The 18707-nt window shown below is 40.2% G+C and overlaps 1 protein-coding gene across 1 annotated transcript in view; it reads right to left on the reverse strand.

Moving 5' to 3' along the window:
* Window positions 1-7982: 7982 nt before the first annotated feature.
* Window positions 7983-18707, reverse strand: part of LOC131395101 (5'-3' exoribonuclease 2-like) — a 34217-nt gene continuing 23492 nt past the window's right edge. Inside the window, exon 8 of the mRNA XM_058526900.1 lies at window positions 7983-9450. Within this exon, the coding sequence (XP_058382883.1) occupies window positions 9438-9450 (13 nt within the window). The 3' untranslated portion in view covers window positions 7983-9437. The remainder of the gene's footprint in view (window positions 9451-18707) is intronic.

Consider the following 18707-nt stretch of genomic DNA (forward strand, 5'->3'; position numbering starts at 1 on the left):
AAGAAGTCTCCCATGACTTGTGGGGTATGCGTCACCCATGGATCTCCCCAGCTGGCCCTTAGGCACCCCCAGTGCTCTGCGTGCCTCACATACACACGCCTCCACCCTAGGGCTTCTTCCTTGTGTATGCTCCCAACAGTGGTGGTTAGAGTGAATTTTGGAGGACAGCTAGTGAGCACGTGCAGAAACTTGGTCCGAATCCGCAGGCCAGAGAGAGACCACAAACTTGAGGTTTCACACAACCTCTGGAATACAAAAGGGAGGCTGTCGGCACCCAGCCTATTACATCACAGCATCGAGAATGCATACAAGCTGGAGAATTCTGCCATTAATGAACAAATTAAAAATGCTGAGATTATACTGGTATAACACATTAAAATACAAATGTATTATTGAAACATATATTAAGTTTAAAAAAATGACATTTCAGATGTTGGAAAAATTAAGTTTGAGAAACCTTGTAGGTGGTCAGTAAACATCTGTCCCTCCCTCCCTCTCCAGAGCAGCCATATGTATATGTATAAATACACACACACACATATATATACCCCCCTTTAAGTTCTATATATAGAGAGACGCATATGTGCATGTGTGTCCACAAACACTCATACATATATATAATGCATGTACCTATGTATATCATATACATGTATGTATACATGATAGAATACTCACATGCACATGTGTATAGCTCTGCAATTTCACCTTCAATAAGGTAAATTTCCGGTTTGTATTGACTCTAAATAACTCTGCATTTTTACTTGTTAGGTCTCTTTCGGTTTGTTTTTCCCAAACTCTCTGGTTAGTCCTCTGGGTACTTCTCAATTGGATAACTTTTATGTTTTTCATTCATTGTTGTGCTTTCATTTTCTCTTTTTAATAGACATATTTGTTGAAATATGACATACAATCAGAATAGAGCAGAAATCCAAGTGTAAAGATTGATAAGTTATCAAAAAATGTACACATGTGTTAACACCACCCAGGTCAACAAACAGAACATGACCAGTTCTGTTTATAGTAGATTATACATGATGTATATAATAGATAATAACCGCAGTTACCCAGATTATTATTTCTCCTTTTTCAGGAAGTAGCACACTGAATTGCAATGCATAAAGCAAATTTGGTCATGATGTGGCCTCCTTCAAAAATATAGCTGGATTTGGAAGGTTAATTTTTTTTAGGAATACATGAGTTTAGTTCCAGAAAAAAAAAAGAGGCTTGTAAATTTCCTTTCCTGTAATGACCTTGTAAGATTTTTGTAGCAAAGTTAAGCTATGCTCATAAAACGAATCAAAAAGTTTTTCCGGGGCCAGCCGGGTGGCGCAAGGGGTTAAGTGCGCGTGCTGCACTGCGGCGGCCCGGGGTTCACCGGTTCCGATCCCGCGTGCGCACCGACGCACTGCTTGGCAAGCCATGCTGTGGCGGCGTCCCATATAAAGTGGAGGAAGATGGGCACAGATGTTAGCCCAGGGCCAGTCTTCCTTAGCAACAACAACAAAAAAAGAGGAGGATTGGCAGATGTTAGCACAAGGCTGATCTCCTCATAAAAAAAAAAAAAAAAGTTTTTCCCATTTTTCCTGTTCTGTGGAAGAGCTAGAGTCAATGTGTATTATTTCTCTCCTGAATGTTTGGTGGAATTTGCCAGCAGAGGTGTTGGCCACGATGAAATGTGGGAATGTTTTAAACTATGGATTCAGTTTCTTCTTTAGATATGGGACTATTCAGATTTCTCATTTCTTCTTGAGACAGTTTTGGTAACTTTCATTTTCCTGGCAATTTGTGAATTTCATCTAAATGTTCAAATGTATTGACATGTTATTTATAATAACACGTGTGTTGTCAGGGAAGGTCTAGCCTGACTCTCCAGGGGGCAGAAGTCAAGCTCAGCTCATGTGTCCCCGCAGCTTCAGGCACCTGGATGGTGGAGGGAGAGCTTGTTCTCATTGCAGGACGAAAGGCTGAATGCTTTTCTTCTTGCCTTCTGCTCTCCATTCACACCAGCTCAGGAGACCTTGTTCCTGGCCAAGTTGGCGTGCAGGCAACCACCCATGTAAATTCTTCCAGGCCTGGTGGATATTTGGAATTTTTTTCTCAGATGTTCTCTTGAAACCACATGGCCACATTTGTATAATATTCTCTCTTTATTTTCTATTTGAGTCAGTTTTGGTAATCACATTTTCAGTTTTTAAACTGTACAAGGCTGTGTCCCTTAGACGCCTAAGTGTTTTCAGTTTTAACTCCTTCATACTTCTCCCAGATGTTCCTGCCTATGATGATGCCCCCTTCATGGGAGCTCTGAAGCTCTTCCTAGCTCCCTGGTTGTTGATGGTGGCAGATACACGAGTTTCATGGGGCCGAAGTTTAGGCAGTGTGATTGCCAGCCTTCTGCTGCACCATTCTCAACCCACAGACACCGTGCTTCTCTGCTTGTCCAAGAGCCTTCAGTTGTAATTACTCTTCCTCCCCAGGGCTACCTCCAATCTCATGTTGCTATTATTGCTGTTCTCTGAAGCATTTGATGGTGTGTTCAAATGAACAAGCATTTTGGATCCTGAACCAAAGAACCATTTACAAAACGCACTCTGAATGTGATCTGCTTTTCCATTCATTAAATTTTCCTCATAAACTTAATCACTTTTCTCCATATGTGTGGAATTCAGTAAGGACGTTCCAGAACCCAAGTGATGTTATTTGATTTAGCTCTAAATTCTAAGGCTTCAGGAGAGCTGTTGCCACAGATAGAATGAGTTGACTGAGCATTCATCCTTAGTTAAATGGTTGTGTTGGATTTGAAGATAATCGTGGTTTGAGTCTTTTCCCTAAGGATCTCTATTCCTCTCAACAGATTTCAGTTCAAGAACTCTCAGCATGCGGGGCCGGCCCTGTGGCTTAGCGATTAAGTGCGCACACTCCTCAGCTGGCGGCCTGGGTTCAGATCCCGGGCGTGCACCAAGGTACATGCTCGTCTGGCCAGTCTGAGGCGGCGTCCCACATACAGCAACTGGAAGGATGTGCAACTATGATATACAGCTATCTACTGGGGCTTTGGGGAGGAAAACGGTCGGGGGAGGAGGAGGATTGGCAATAGATGTAAGCTCAGGGTTGGTCTTCCTCAGCAAAAAGAGGAGGATTGGTGTGGATGTTAGCTCAGGGCTGATCTTCCTCAAAAAAAAAAAAACAAACTATCACTATGTTCTGGCTTTGGTTTTTGCCATTGGGGAAATCAACAGGAACCCCCATCTTTTGCCCAACATGTCTCTGGGAGTTGATCTCTATAAAGCCCTGCCCAGTGAACAGAGGACATTGGAGAGTTCCCTCATTTGGCTCTCATGGCTGGGCAAGGACATCCCTAATTACACCTTTAGGAGAGAGAGCAAGTCTCTAGTAGTTCTTACAGGAACCACATAGGCAATTTCTGCTCAGATTGGAACACTGCTTTAACTGTACAAATTTCCATAGGTAAGGCTGGGTGGGGTGGGGAGAGATGAAACTATGTCTCCTTTCATGCCATTCTCAGCTGCCTAAAAAGGAAGAATGGAGAAGACTGTGTTTATGCATCTCTCAAGGGATATAATTTCACGGGATGAGTGTATAGAGTCTTAGTGAGGTATGCACATTTCCTTTATTTGGCAGCCCCAAACACTGTGATTTCATCCATGTCCATTGATAACAAGGTTCCAGGGACCATCTGCTCTGGGCCAGATTGGGTCCCAAGCCTGAGTCAACAAGCCATTTGCATGAACAACATTTGCAATGATGCAAATGAACTGCATCAGAGGAGGCGATGTCAGGTATAATGTGAAAGTTTCAGAAAGGGCCCATGCCAGTTAGAGCTCAGGCAAGGACATTCCAGCATCACAACCTCCAAAGTGCAAGATAGGGAGGGACAGCCTCACACCCAGGGCCCAGGGAAGCCACAGGACATTCTGTGTGTGACCATGCAGGGCTGTACACCCGTCATGTGTGCAGAAACCCACAAGCTCACGAGTGCCTGCCTGGGAGCAATAGTCATGCTGAATTTATAACATTGTAAGTCACTAACACAAAAACAATGCAGAAATAAGGTTGCATTTTTGATTTTCTAAAAATTGAACTCCTTTCCTTTTCCTTAGTTCTTTTAACCATGTTAATCCCAGGGATCCATATGTTGTGATGATCCACTTCCACACCTTCAACATTGGTTTCCTCCATTATTAATGCTGTTGTGAGAACATGGGACTATGTGGGAAATTCCTCCCTTTCCTCACCCTAAAGCAGAGGATATTAGGTGGAAGGAACCCCGGTATTCCCCATCACCCCAAACATCTATGGCCATGACAAAGGTCACACTTACACAACTCTATGGCCCTGGAGCAAAGGTGATTTTAGGGCAGTGAAACCATTGTTCTATATGATTCTGTAATGGCAGATACATATTATTCTGCATTTGTCAGAATCCATAGAATATACGACACAAAGAGTGAACCCTAATGCAAACTATGGATTTCATTAATTATAATATCTATACTGGTTCATCAGTTATAACAAATGTACCACAGTGCAGTTAATAAGTTGTAGTTAATAATGTTACAGTAACAATGTTATATAAGTTATATAGATTACTAATGAGATGTTACTAATAGGGAAACTGTGTTGGGAGGGATGAAGGGATATATAGCCACTCTCTATACTTTCCACTTAATTTTTCTGTAAACCTAAAACTGTTATAAGAAATAAAATGTATTATTTTTTAAACCATATTTTCCAATCTGGTAGCCTCTAGCTACATGTCACCACTGAGCATTTAAAATGTGGCTAGTCCAAATTGAGATGCGCTGCAAGTGTAAAACGCACTATGGGTTTCAAAGCTTTTATATAAAAATATGAATGTATAACACCTCCATTATAATTGTATATTGATTACATGGTGAGATGATAATTCTTTGGAGATGATGGGTTAAATAAAATATATTAAGATAAAAAAATGAAAGGCTTACATGACTACTGACTCGGGAATTGCCAGATGCACAACTTCACACACACACACACACACACACACACAACGCACTGGCTGAGGTGGGGGGTTCTAGGTTTTGCAACCACCACATAAACTTATGGCCTCCCACACTCAAACCCACCTCTCCTGACTTGGAGCAAGGCTATTGTTATGGGTTGAACTGTGCTCCCCAAAAGATATGTTGATGTTCTAATCCCTGGAACCTATGAATGTGGCCTTATTTGGAAATAGGGTCTTTGCAGATGTGATCAAGTTAAGGTGAGGTCGTTAGTGTGGACTCTAATCCAATATGACCGGTTTGGAGAGGAAACAGCATTTGATGACAGAGGCAGAGACTGGACTGATGCAGATGCAGCCAGGGAACACCAAGGATTAGCGGCCACCACCGCAAGCTGGGGGAGTCAAGGAAGGGCCTGCTGATACTTTGATATCAGATTTCTAGGCTTCAGAACTGGGAGAGAATGAATTTCGTTTGTTTTAAGTCACCTAGTTTGTGGTATTTTGTTACAGCAACCCTAGGAAAGTCACCCAAGTGTAAATGACAGAGCTCATGTAACACAGGAAACAAACAGAAAACAGAGGCACACAAAAGGGGTTTTTCTCTTCCTTCCAGGTTGGAGTGGTTTCCAGAAAATCTGGTTGCTGTAGCAGAGGTCCCTGGCATCACTGTGGTTTTTCTGGGGCCACAGGAGCTGGTGAAGCCACTGGAGTGTTTGAGGAGATGGAGATAATGCTATGTGGAGCTCTATTATGCTGGAAATTATGGAGATATTTGTGATTCAAGAGTCCTTAACTGGGGGAAAAGGCCATCGCAAGGTGACTGGAATCAGGTCCGACTGGTGCTTCCCCACCCATCTTTGAGAAAATTGGGACCTTATCCAATTTGTGATGAATCTAAGAAGACCTTCCGTGTAACCTTATTTATAATATGGAAAATTTTCCAAAATCTTAAGTGTCTATTGATAGGATGCTAGTTAAAGCTATAATAGCAAACTCAAAGTAAAAACTTTAGTTTAAAATTCTAGACATTAAAAATCATATCGGAGTGTATTTTTGAGCAAAATCTAAGTTTAGCTATTATATGATACCAACGTTGTGAAATAATATATTTATGTTTATATACATAAGAGGAAAATTGGCTAGAAGAGGAAGCACCAAAATATTAATAGGGAATACCTTGGAAAGATGTACTTACAGTTGACTCAGTTTTCATTTTTGTCTCTCTTTGCTTACCTGATTTTCTAGTAAAATGATCATGTAATTTTGGTAATAAGGAAAATTGTGTATTGTTTTATATAAGTAGACCATAAACTCTGAAGTTTCTAATAAAACAGGAGGGGGAAATAAGGGACCAGGTGTGTCCGAGTTTTGTCAGGAAACAGCTCCCAAAACTCTGGCTACAAGAGGAGTCCTGCTTTTCTGGAGAAAGGGCTTAAACACTTATTCCCTCTCCAAACAGAAAATTATCTAACATGTAGTTCAAGCCTGCAGATAAACTGCTGAACCTAAAAGACAGTTGTCTTCATATCACTATTATAATCTCCATCTTCTTTTAGTCTCCTAAGCTGCAACATCGCTTTATCCATCCTATGTCATCCATGCACCCCTGTTGTTGATGGTGGTGGTGGTGGTTGTGTGTGTGTGTATGTGTGATGGTGTCGAGGGTAAAGGTGAGGAGAGGGAAAAGGTCAAGGAAATAATAATGGCAAAGATTGCATCATAAAATTAAAACTTCACAGGTACTAGCCACCAGTCTTAATCTGACGTGCAACTTAAAATCCTGTCATTAAAATGTCACATTGGTGACAATCCCAACTAAATAAGAATACAGCTCTAATTATTGACTCTTTTTCTCTCTTGAGTTTCTGTCCAACTTTCGTGTTTTGCTTTTTTTTTTTTTTTTTAGCAATCCTTTAGTTTCTAAAGGATGAAACTCCTAGGAAACAATCCTTTAATAAACATCAAATCTGATTCCCAAGGGCCAATTATCCACTCTTATAATGGTCTTTCCATCATCAAAATGTGAAAGGCCATTGGCTAGAGTGGAAATCTTGGAGTTATGCCAGTGGCACACTGCATTTGCCCAACTGAACTTCTGCACCTGGTTTGAGGAAAACTAAGAGACACTACTGAACTCTGCAAGGGGCAGGATGGCAAAAAATGCCAGCTCCAGGCCGACTCCAAGACCCAGAAGGCATTTATGGATGCTAACTATTAATCAAATGATCTTCTTTCTCTCTCAGGACTCTATTGCTTTCTTTCCTTCACTGAGATTCAAAAATCTTCAACCCAATGTTTGTTGCTGGTGAAGGAAGTGGTTAGGACCTCTTGCATTTCTACAGCACTGGGTTTTCAACACAGTCCCTGTGTGTGATCTTATATTATCCTACAGCCATTTGGATGTAAGAAAGACAAACATTGTCATCAACCTGTTTCAGATGGGGAAAGAGTGGCGTGGAGATGGTAAGTGAGCTTCTTAAGTAATGAAGAGAATATCATACAGAGAATGGAGGCCAATGATATTTTATCTACAGGTAGACAATCGTGAGTTTGAACCTCTGCTCCCATAGATACCAAGAGATGACCTTGGGAGAATATAGAACCTCTCTAGGTTGCTTCTTCCTCAACTTGAAATGGGAATGATAATATTTACATGATATGGCTATTTTGAGGAAATGCAATAAAATAAATAGAACATCTGAATAACATTTTGCGGGATGCCTTATGTGTGATAAATGCTTAGTAGTGATAGGCATTATTCTAATCAAAGCTACATTTAACTAGATTCTTAATGGCAAAATGAGGTAAGGCAGATTGCTTCACTCCTTTATTAATAAATAACTTTATTACAAAATAATGCAAAATAACATTTTGTCCATTGTTTCCATTATGTAAAAATCATGAACCTTCAAGTGCTTCTGATACTCATTCTATATAACCAGAAGAGAGGAATCTCATTGTCTCTTCACTTCCTGTGGCCATAGAGGGGCATCTAAAACAGGTAAAATTTTTGCAATATTTTGCAGAACGTATATGGCTCTTTTTTCTTCTTGAATATACTTCTTTTTTTTTCCCTAAAAATAACACCTTAATCAAACGAGCATGTACAGGTTTTCATTGGAATGTAAATCTATGATATTTGCATTTGAGTATTACATTATGCACTCAAATGGAAATTTTATAGGTGTGAAGCTGGTTTAGATTCAGAAAAGATATGGATTTCTAGCTGTTAAGGAAGATAAGAGGGTGCAAAATGTTTGTATAAAATTACATGGAGTATAAAGACCAGAATCTTCCATCAGAAGTTTCTCCTGGGGAAAACCTAAAATGAGACCCAGTTACACTTCCTGTTGTGTGTGCATGATGATGCACGTGCACATTGAAGCAGTGTGCTGTAATAGCCCCCATGTAGACTTTTCCCTAGTGTGCCAGACTCTATCGGTCCTACAATCTACTAGCTGGGAGACCATGGGCAAGTGACTTCACTTCTTTGAATCTCATTTTCCTGGTGGGTAAAATGGCCTTAAGTGTTACTGTATGAAGAGGCCTGCTTCAATGATTAAGTAAGATAACACCAGTAAACTGCCTATGTCAGTGTTTGCCAGAATAAGTGCACAATAACTGTTGTTTCTATTTCCCCCAACTCAAACACTGATCATAATGTTGGAAATCAGATGACTTCTCTATTGCACAGAAGGTGGAAACTCCTGCTTAAAATGGGATTACAACAGAAATGATGGGTAAATTCCATTGCCCACAAGTTCATTAAAAAAGTGAAGCATTTTAACCACATTCAAAGAGTGAAATACTTTTAGGTACTTCTAAGGAAATGTTTTCTGTCTCATTCCATCATATTTCAAGGACTTGGCATCAATTGGCCCTAGTCATGTATTTTTCCACCACTGGTTTCTATTATTAGGCATCTTTGTCTTCAGTGGAGTTCATCAAAATATCAACACTTGTGTGCAGAGAAAACAATGTAATGGATCAGTGAGGCAGGAGCTCAAAGCAAAAGTCTACTAAGAGAAAGACTGGTTCTACACCCCAGAAATGATGGACGTGGTATTAAATTATTTACCTGAAAACTCCTCCCAACGAAATCCCCTACCAACTCCTTCATTTCATAGGTACTGAATACGGCGGAGGAGAATTCATCCGCCCTCCAACTTCAAACTGTGTGAAAACCAACATCAGCTACTACTGTGAGTGCAAACAAGGACACATCAGCAGTGATAGAGATCACGTCTTCAGGAGTCTCCAGACGCCATGCACTAGTGAGCACAGAACCCAGGGCTCACACAGGGGCTCAGTGGATACAGATCCTTTCATCCTTTCCCCAGACAGTTGGTCAAAATGAAATGTCAGATATCACACAAAATGGTATTCAAATTGTTGTATCTTCTTCAGTTGAAGATGGTATGTCTTTTCTTTCTTTTCAAAAATACCATCTGGAAGAAAAAGTGAAAATGAGGTGAATTTTCTTGTCTTTCTCAATAATAGAGTCCAAGGACAAAATGTATAGTTGTGAAGAGGGGGATAAAAGGAAGAAGACCAAAGAAAAAAAAATGGAAATAAAAAAGAAGAGAAAAGAATTAAAATATATTATACGGAGTGACTTTATTAATTGAGTACATAATCTCCCAGGTGAACAATCTGCATGCATGTTTTGGCACACATTTTTAAAAATATTTATTTACTCTACTGTTAGAGGATAAATCTCTTTCTTTATAATTTCATCTCATTTGGCTTAAATACAAAAACTTTCAATATCAGAACTAATGAAATTAAAAGTGATTTATAAAAGAAATCTCATAGAAAAATCCTGCCCCCTCAATCTTAGTCATCTGCTTCCAGAGATGATGGAGAAAGGGTGTGAGATCGGACAATGGATAAGAAGATATAAAAAGGACTTGGATCTTGGGAAAAGGAGAGGAGATGGAGGGGATTGAGAGAGAAAGCTTTATGAGGAGAGAGAAAATGAGTAATAGGTTTGGTGAGGTGATAAAGAAGGAAAAACTAGAAATAGAACTGGTGCTGAAAACAATCTGAGGTTTAAGAAGTTCAATATGAACCTGGGAATTTTGGCTGATGGAAAACCATGGCTTAAAATAGTGACAGGGTGACTCCTGACACCTCACTGCCATAAAAGAATGAAATAAAGACCAAGAAACTCTAAATCGGGTCTTATTAAAAATTATTGCGTTGTTTATCAGAGAACTCTTTTATCCTAGAAGCAGCCGAGATGCAGAGGTTCTCAAGGCTGAGCGTCATCGTCATCCCCTGGGGAGCTTGTTCACACAGATTCCTAGCCCAGGACCCAGACTTAGATTCAGTAGGGCTGGGGTGGAGCCAGGAAATTTGCATTTTTAACAAGCACCCGGGTGATGCTGATGCTGCTGGTCCAGAGTCCACATCTTGAGTAGGGCTGTCCAAGAGGATTGCTCCAAGGTTTTCCAAAAGAGTTTTAATCACTGCTGAAAGAAAACTTTTTTTTGTCTAATAACATAAGCTGGCAACACCAATCATGTTCATTGATCATCCATTGAACAAATGTTTACAAAGTGCGTACCACTTGCCCTGTGTCAGACTCAGCACACAGAAGGATTCAAGTAACAAAGATTCCAGTTGACTTGATGCAGCCCAGGGTCTAAACTGAGTTCCTATCCTCTCCTTCACTCTAACAGTTGCTGTGACATGTGAAAATGTCTCCACTCCTTGTCCCCCAAATGCAACGTGCAATAACATTACAAAGGGTTATGGATCTACCACTGACACAGGATTTATACCATGTTCTGGAAGGCAGAATTTTACAAATGACACAGAAGATTGCAATGGTAAGTCCAAATAGAGTAACAGCCTTAGAAAATCAGAAGGGAGTTAGGTGCAGCAAAATTGAAACAGTCCCTTAGAACATGGCGTGAGATTCTAGAGAAAAGCTGCCGAAGTGAGCACAGATGCCAGGAAGACAACAAGTCATAGAACTGAAATGTGACGCCAGGACCACAATTGATTTTTCTCTTTTATTGGTTGCTTTTAAAAAATAACAGTGAATGTTGAAAGTAGTCCACACCTTAGAGTCTTAACTTATTCTGCAATAACTAACTAATAGACCAGAGTTTTCAACCAAAGCCCAAGGCCATCTCTAGTTGGAAATGTTACTAAGCAAATAGAGAAGGCTGTGCACATTATCAAAAGCAAAAACCAGGAAACAAATGAGAATCATAACAGCATAACAGATGACTTTTTCCCATTTTTCCAGTCTCTGTCCTAGATGTTGATATTGTATTAATAGCTTAGTCTTCTATTCCCATTTTGATTATCTCTGTGATCCTGGAGAATTATTACCTCTTTGCACAGAAGGCTGTTACTGCTAAGAATTCTCCAAAAGAACGTACACTCAGATAGTTTTTAAGATCTTAGTTTCTTAGGAAAATCTCTTATCTCTTCAGTCCAGCCGTCCATATCAATGGCTCCCAAACCTGTATGCTGAATGAAATCACCTAGCGTTTTTCTGAAAATATCAGATTCTAAATCCCACCTCCTCTGAAATTCATTTTTACTGGGTCTGAGACTGACTTTGGGATTTATATTTTCAACAATTATCTCTCAATATTTCTGATGCTGTCAGTCCACAGAAACGTCTTGTGCACCACCGCCAATGGATAGGTGGAGCGTATACATTCAGCTGGTTTGATTATGAACTGTTTGCTCCATTTCACAGATGAGGATGAATTCCACAATAGCACTGCCTGCCCACCCCCAAATTCTTAGACCTATCCAATTGGAAGCTACCTTCGTACCTGTCAACCTGGTTTGGCTCCAAGTAATGGAAAGTCAAACTTCACACATGAAGAGGAAGAACGCACGGGTAAGTATTGATAAAGCCCAGTATCTGTGGGCCACCAGGAATGCAGATGAAGTCCACAGTGTTAGGTTTATTAATGTACTGCAGCAAAGTGCACCTCCCATTGGGAAGCTTCAGTGTTTCACTAAGAAGATGATAGAAGGGGCTTATTGAAGTGTCTGGCCTTATGCCAGGTGGCTTTGAGGAGAGCTAATGAAGCAAGGATTTATTCTGTAAATGGTGCTGTCAGGAAATGAGGGCAATTTGATGAGTGGGTATTTTGACTTTCAGGTAGGAGATGAGACTAATGAAGTTGGGTAAGAGTTGTCCTTGGTCCAGAAGCAGATGCATCCGTGTCAGCCAGGAGATTGGAATGTTTGGGAATTTGTTAGGAATGTAAATTTTCAGGCCCCACCCCAGACCTACTGAATTGAAATCTGTGTGGATGGGACCCAGCAGCATGTTTGAACAAGCCCTCCAGGCAGTGCTGATGCACACCAGAGTTTGAGAACCACTGTCTTAGGCCAACCTACAGCAATACTCTAAAAATGGGGCAGGGTCCACATCATAATAATCATGTCAAGAATTCTTGCCCCCAATGCTGGTGATAGGTTACACTGTTTTATATAATAAAACAGGGGCCATGGCTAGTGTAGGGAATAGTCTATAGAGATGGTATAAGGAGTTTGAGAGAAATATTTAAGAACTTTTGAAGGTAAACATTCTTTATTAATGCTACTCTGTCTCCCTGCGTCTCAACTTTTTTTTTTTTTTTTTTTTAGAAAACTTGATCCTATCTCACTTTTAGATACTTGATGCTACAGGAATCTGAGAAGAAAAACGGGGAGAATTTTTTTCATCTTGTAAAGTCAAATAGTTCCTGACCTTGAAGAAGGAACTCTCTCCAACATTTGTTCTTCTTTTCATTCTTAGAAATGACCCCTAATTGTTCTCAACTTGGCAAAAATAAATTTTCCAGAGACTGTGAAGTCCAGGTGAGTTTCACACCATCATCAACTTGTGGACTGGGCATGAAAAGGGGAGACAGAATATACTTAAGACTCTTGCAACATTTTTGAATATGTTGTGTGGTAGATATTTTTTCCAAACACGAACCCAAATGTACCATCCCTATTTATTCATTAGATACCCGCTAATTTAAAATGCTACTTTTCAAAATGCAATATGATAAGTAAAACGTCGTGAGACATGTATAGGAATTCTGTGTACTCTTCTGCAATTGTTTTGTGAATCAGATAGAGAAGTGACCATTAGCCCTATTGTACCCCTGGAGCTGGGCATCCCACACACACACATGGATTTAGTTCTTACACTCTCTGCTCTCTTCATTTCACCTATTTGCTTATTTCCCTATCAGGAACAAAATTTTTAGTTCATGCAGCTTTATATGTTTTAATAACTCATAGGTCAAGTCATTAAAATTTCATTTTTTTCTGAATCTCAGTTGAACATGCCTTTCTTTAATACTAAGTATGTTGAATGTCACAAAATATCACTCAAGTAGTCAATTCAGATACTAAATCTCTTATGACTGATTTTTTTTTTTTTTACATATAGACTTGTCCTGAGAAGACCTATTGGAAAATTGTACTAACTCTCTATAAATGCATAATTAGCGTTAAGTCAATGTCATGGTCACATGAACTCTCAGCCACTCAAAGTCTTGTCTGCCCAAGTTAAATACACATATTTCTATGAAGCCCAGATCTCTGTGGTATAAAGAAAATGTCCAAATCACCTTTCTTATGTGTGTTTTTCTAGGTGAATTCCACAAATTATTGGAATAACAGTAGATGGGTTTGCTCTGACTTAGGAGGCTCTCACATAGGTGTGAAAATGGGAATGGAACACTGTCTTTAAAGGTTTGAAATCCTTTCTAATATTTTAATATCTTTTCATGCTTGGTGATTCTCAAACTTGACCAAACATTAGAAAGACTTAGAGGGCTGTAAAAAATGTACTTATACTGAGTCTTGGTTGAATCAGAATCTGTGAGGGTAGAGCTCTATTTTCTGTATTATCTAACTTGCCAGATGATTCTAATGCACAAGGTGGTTGAGAACTATTACAAATGGCTCCTGGGGTTTCCTCTCAATCCTCTGGATAGCAGGCCAGATCACTGGAATCCTAGTTCATTTTCGAAGAAAAGGGGAGCACATACAGAATAATTATCCAGATCACTAATAAGACATGAGGTTCAGAGAATTTTTCATAATTAAAACTGTTTCCAAAAGAGGTCTCTGAGTGTACTGAGGATGGTATGCTTCTCTCTCCCTCCACCCCCCATCCCTTGAAAGCTCCTCAACCTAGAATCCCACAGGCTTATATGTATTTTGCCTAATTCATTAGGTAAACAGGTGAAAACAGGTGTCCTTTTCTGCCCCAATACATGAAGTCACTGATATTTCACCAGACTCTTTTACCATATTGATTAACTCTATTCATTTTACTATATTTTTAATATAGTTGTTGTTTTACTCAATTGGTTAACAATGGATCTTTACAGTAAGAGAATAAAGGACAGAAGAAAGAGAACGGGAACAGGAAAAGCAACACATACAGGAAAAATAATGACAGAAAAGATAGAATGTGGGACAGGAAGGCAGAGCAGCATTCATCCCTAGTTTTTCAAGAAGTGATCTGACAACAGCAGAACAGAGTTACTTCCTACCAGGTTTAAAGAGTTGCATTGATTTCCCAAGCATTCAGTTGCAATGCACCTATCATCTTGATATGTAGGAAGACAAGCATCCCCAAGGAAGGTGTTTGTTTAGTTCCAAATGCTTTAGAGAAAGATCTGGGCACAGAATGAGCAGTTCCAGGCATCTCTTTCCATTTCCTTAGTGACATTATCTATATTTTATGGCAGGGAATAGGTAATTCTTTTGATCTCCTCACCAACATTACCGCCCATGGAACTACCTGAAACAAAGAAGAAATGGCTGTGGTGGTAACTCTGCATCTTCAGAGCGTTCAATCGGCAGCATACAGTGTGGCTCAGAAACAAACCACAGAGGGCAGACGGAGGGTAGAGACACAGTTTATGGGTAAGCCCACACCAGTCACGCTTCCTCGCAAGGCATCTGCTTGAATGTATGTATTTCAAAATGGGTTGTGTTTGCAAAAAAAAATTCATGGACCGCAATTAAAATAATAATCTTTCAGAACCTACACAGGCCAGGATTCCTGGATCATCCACAGAGTGTTACTTATGTCCTAGAATAATGAAATCATGGGTGGAAGGATTGTCACTGGTCACTCTCAGTCTAACCACATATCTAACATTCTTTCTGGGTATTTTCCCAGTTCATATTTCAATGTGCACCCTCAGCTGCTATCCTGGGGGGACTTATAACTTATCTAGTGCATGGTTTCTTGACTTTGGCGATATTGATATTTGGGGCTGAAGCATTCTTTGTTGTGGGGGCTGCATTATAAAACAATTAGCAGCAAAATGGTATCTAGATGCCAGAACCAACTTTCTCCCCACCCCGACATCATGACAAACCAAAATATCACCAGATGGTACCCAGTTTTCCCTGAGGGGCACAAATAACACCTGGTTCAGAAGCACCGATATGGAGAAATAAGATGTGAGTACATGAAACAGTACCCTTACATGGCAGACATTATAATCAGTGTAACAGGACTTTATTTCCCAGAGGATGGAAATCTTACTTTCAGGTAGGGTTGCCAAAGAAACCGTTCAATAAGATCAGAATCAAGGATGTGGTTAAGGAGGGAGAGGAGAAGGAAATACCATAAAAAATAAACTGACCCATCATGCAGTGATTGATGGATGGATATCTGCATAAATAAGTGACGAAAGCCATATAGAAAAATGTTAGCAATTGTAGAGTCTGGGTGGTGGGTATTTGGGTGTTCAGCGTGCAATCTGCCTGACCATTTGTGATAAAATGTCAGGAACATATTTTTTTAAATAAAGGAAAACACCAGTAAAACAAAGCCGATTGCAAATGTTACTGGGCTCAAGGAGTTTGTAATCTGATTACACATGAATGTAAGATAAGTACACAAATAACAACTCCTTGACCACAAGACAAAAGCATTTTAGAACTAGGAGTAGACCATTGTACCTTATTTCCAAGGTGAAGCACATGGTTCAAAAGCTTTCACCAACTCTATCCAATTTGGTCCTCATGACAGTCCTGTAGAGTGAGCAAGGAAGGCACTGCATTTTATAGGTGATGGAATGGATTCAAGGAGGTTGAGATTTAATCACTATGTGATACGCTACTAAAGAGGAAAACTGGGGACTCATTCTCAGATCCTCCTGCTCTGGATCCAATGCTGTTTCCACCCTCTTTGCCACAAACCAGTTGCCGTTATGACCTCTCCAGCGCAAAGAAAAGGCTGTCATCTCAGGTGGCTGCAGCTGCTGTCACCTAGAATTGGGCCTCCAGATATTTCTGATGCCCAGAGACTGGCTGCTTCTCTCATGGAGCATCTTTGGCACTGATCTTGCAAGAGACCTGCAGGCAACCCATGATGCCCCAAGGCCACTCCCCCAGTTGGCATCTTAGAACCCTCCCCTCAGCCTCTGAGCTACTGGAACAGGATCCTCTCATCCTGGGAGGAGCTCTCTGGAATGGGGTTCCTTTCAACATGGGCTCCAGACTAGCTCCCATTTGCAGATCCGAATTTCCTTCCCTAGTACTCTGCACGTTTGCATCATGATTCCACTGCAGTACTCTTTATTCTGCTATTAGGCAATGGCATCTTCTGTCTCATCCAGGAAACACTTTACACTTCTCTAAGTTATTGTGAATAATGCCTCAATGACCCTGGGAGTACACATATCTCTTGAGATCCTGATTTTGTTTCCTTTGGATGTATACCCAGGAGAAGTATTGCTGGATCACATGGTAGTTCTACTTTTCATTTTTTAGGGAACCTACATACTGTTGTCTTAATGCCATATCAATTTATATTCCCCACCAACAGTGCACAACAGTTTCCTTTTCTCCACATCCTCACCAACAGTTCTTACCCTTAGGGTTCCATTTTCTTTTTTTAAATAATAGTCATCCTAAGAGGTGTGAAGTAATACCTCATTATGGTTTTAAATTGCATTTCCCTGATGATTAGCGATGTTGAGCACCTTTTCATGTACCTGTTTACTATTTGCATGTCTTCTTTTGCAAATTGTTTGTTCAGGTCCTTTGCCCATTTTATAATTCGGTTATTTGGGGTTTTTTTTGATATTGAGTTGTAGGAGTCTCTTATATATTTTGGATATTAACCCCTAGATAAATGGTTTGTAACTATTTTCTCCTATACAGCAGGTTGCCTTTTGTGGATGGTTTCCTTTGCCACACAGAACTTTTAGTTTGATATGGTCCCACTTGTTCATTTTTGCTTCTGCTGCCTGTGCTTAGGCGTTAAATCTAAAAAAATCATTGCTGAGACCAATGTCAAGGAGCTTCTCCCTATGTTTTTTTCTGGGAACTTTATGGCTTCTAGTCTTATGTTTAAGTCTTTAAACTATTTTGAATTGATTTTAGTGTATGGTTTAAGATGAGGGTCCAATTTCATTTTTTTGCATGTGGATTTCTAGTTTTCCCAGCACCATTTATTGAAGATACTATCCTTTCCCCATGTGTGTCCTTGGTGCCATTGTCAAAGATTAGTTGACCATATATCTGTGGGTTTATTTCTGGGCTCCCTATTCTGTTCCATTCGCCTATGTTTCTGTTTTTAGGCCAGTACCATACTGTTTTGGTTACTACAGCTTTGCAGTATACTTTGAAATCAAGAAGTGTGTTGCCTCCATCTTTGTTTTTCTTTCTCAAGATTACTTAGGCTATTTGTGGTCTTTTACAGTTCCATAAGAATTTTAGGGTTGTTTTTTCTGTTTCCATGAAAAATGCCATTAGAATTTTGATAGAGATTAAATTGAATCCGTAGATTGCTTTGGGTAGTACGTACGTTTTAACAATTTGATTCTTCTAAGCCATGAACCTGGGATATCTTTCCATTGATTTGTAATTCTTCACTTTTTCCAGCAATGTTTTATAGTTTTCATGTACAGGTCTTTCACCTCCTTGGGTCCCCAGAGGCTGGCCTGGCACTGGGGCAGGTCTGAAGCCTATGTTCACACGGCTAGCCTTGTGCTGGGGACCACTGGTGCAGGCCTGTAAACCAGGTCTGCAGGGGCCAGCCTGGCATTGGGGTTCACTGGGGCAGGCCTGGAGCCTAAATCAACAGAGAAGTTGGATGCTCATTTGACTCTCTTTTCCTCAAGAAGAGCTCTGGTGTGGAGGGGATCTCTCTCAGCTTTTTGGTGCAGGGGCTTGGGCAATGGGTGACCCAGGTAGAATGGAACTGTCCTTCCTACCTTCTTCAGTGCATCTTTTCCTGTTTCTGTGCTCCAGTCGGGTGCTGTAATCTCTCATCTGGAAACAAGAGCTCTGAGAAAGGTTTTTCATGCGTGGTTGGTTCCTTACATCAGTTTTCTGTGAGGGGACACTGGCTGGAACTACCTATCCCATCATCTTGTTGGTGTCCCTGCTTGATATTTCATACATTTTCGATCTGATGATCTAACTTTGTTTTTGTCCATCTGGATTCAGCCCCTGATTGCTAATAGTCTTATCTAATAAATTCTCTAATGACTGCATAATTCTGGCTCTGCTTTTTTTCTAAACTGGTCTCCTTAGAGACCTCATTAATCTGTCTGCTTCATTCCACACAGGAGCAGTGGCTTTTATTTCCTATTACTGCTTTGGATTCATCATGGATGACAGATTTATCTCTAAGGAACACCTAAATATTGGTGAGGAGCTGGGCAAACTCTATCTGAACTCCAAGGTAGTGAGT

This window comes from Diceros bicornis, chromosome 31, assembly GCF_020826845.1.
Source record: "Diceros bicornis minor isolate mBicDic1 chromosome 31, mDicBic1.mat.cur, whole genome shotgun sequence".
In the NCBI taxonomy this organism is placed as follows: Eukaryota; Metazoa; Chordata; class Mammalia; order Perissodactyla; family Rhinocerotidae; genus Diceros; species Diceros bicornis.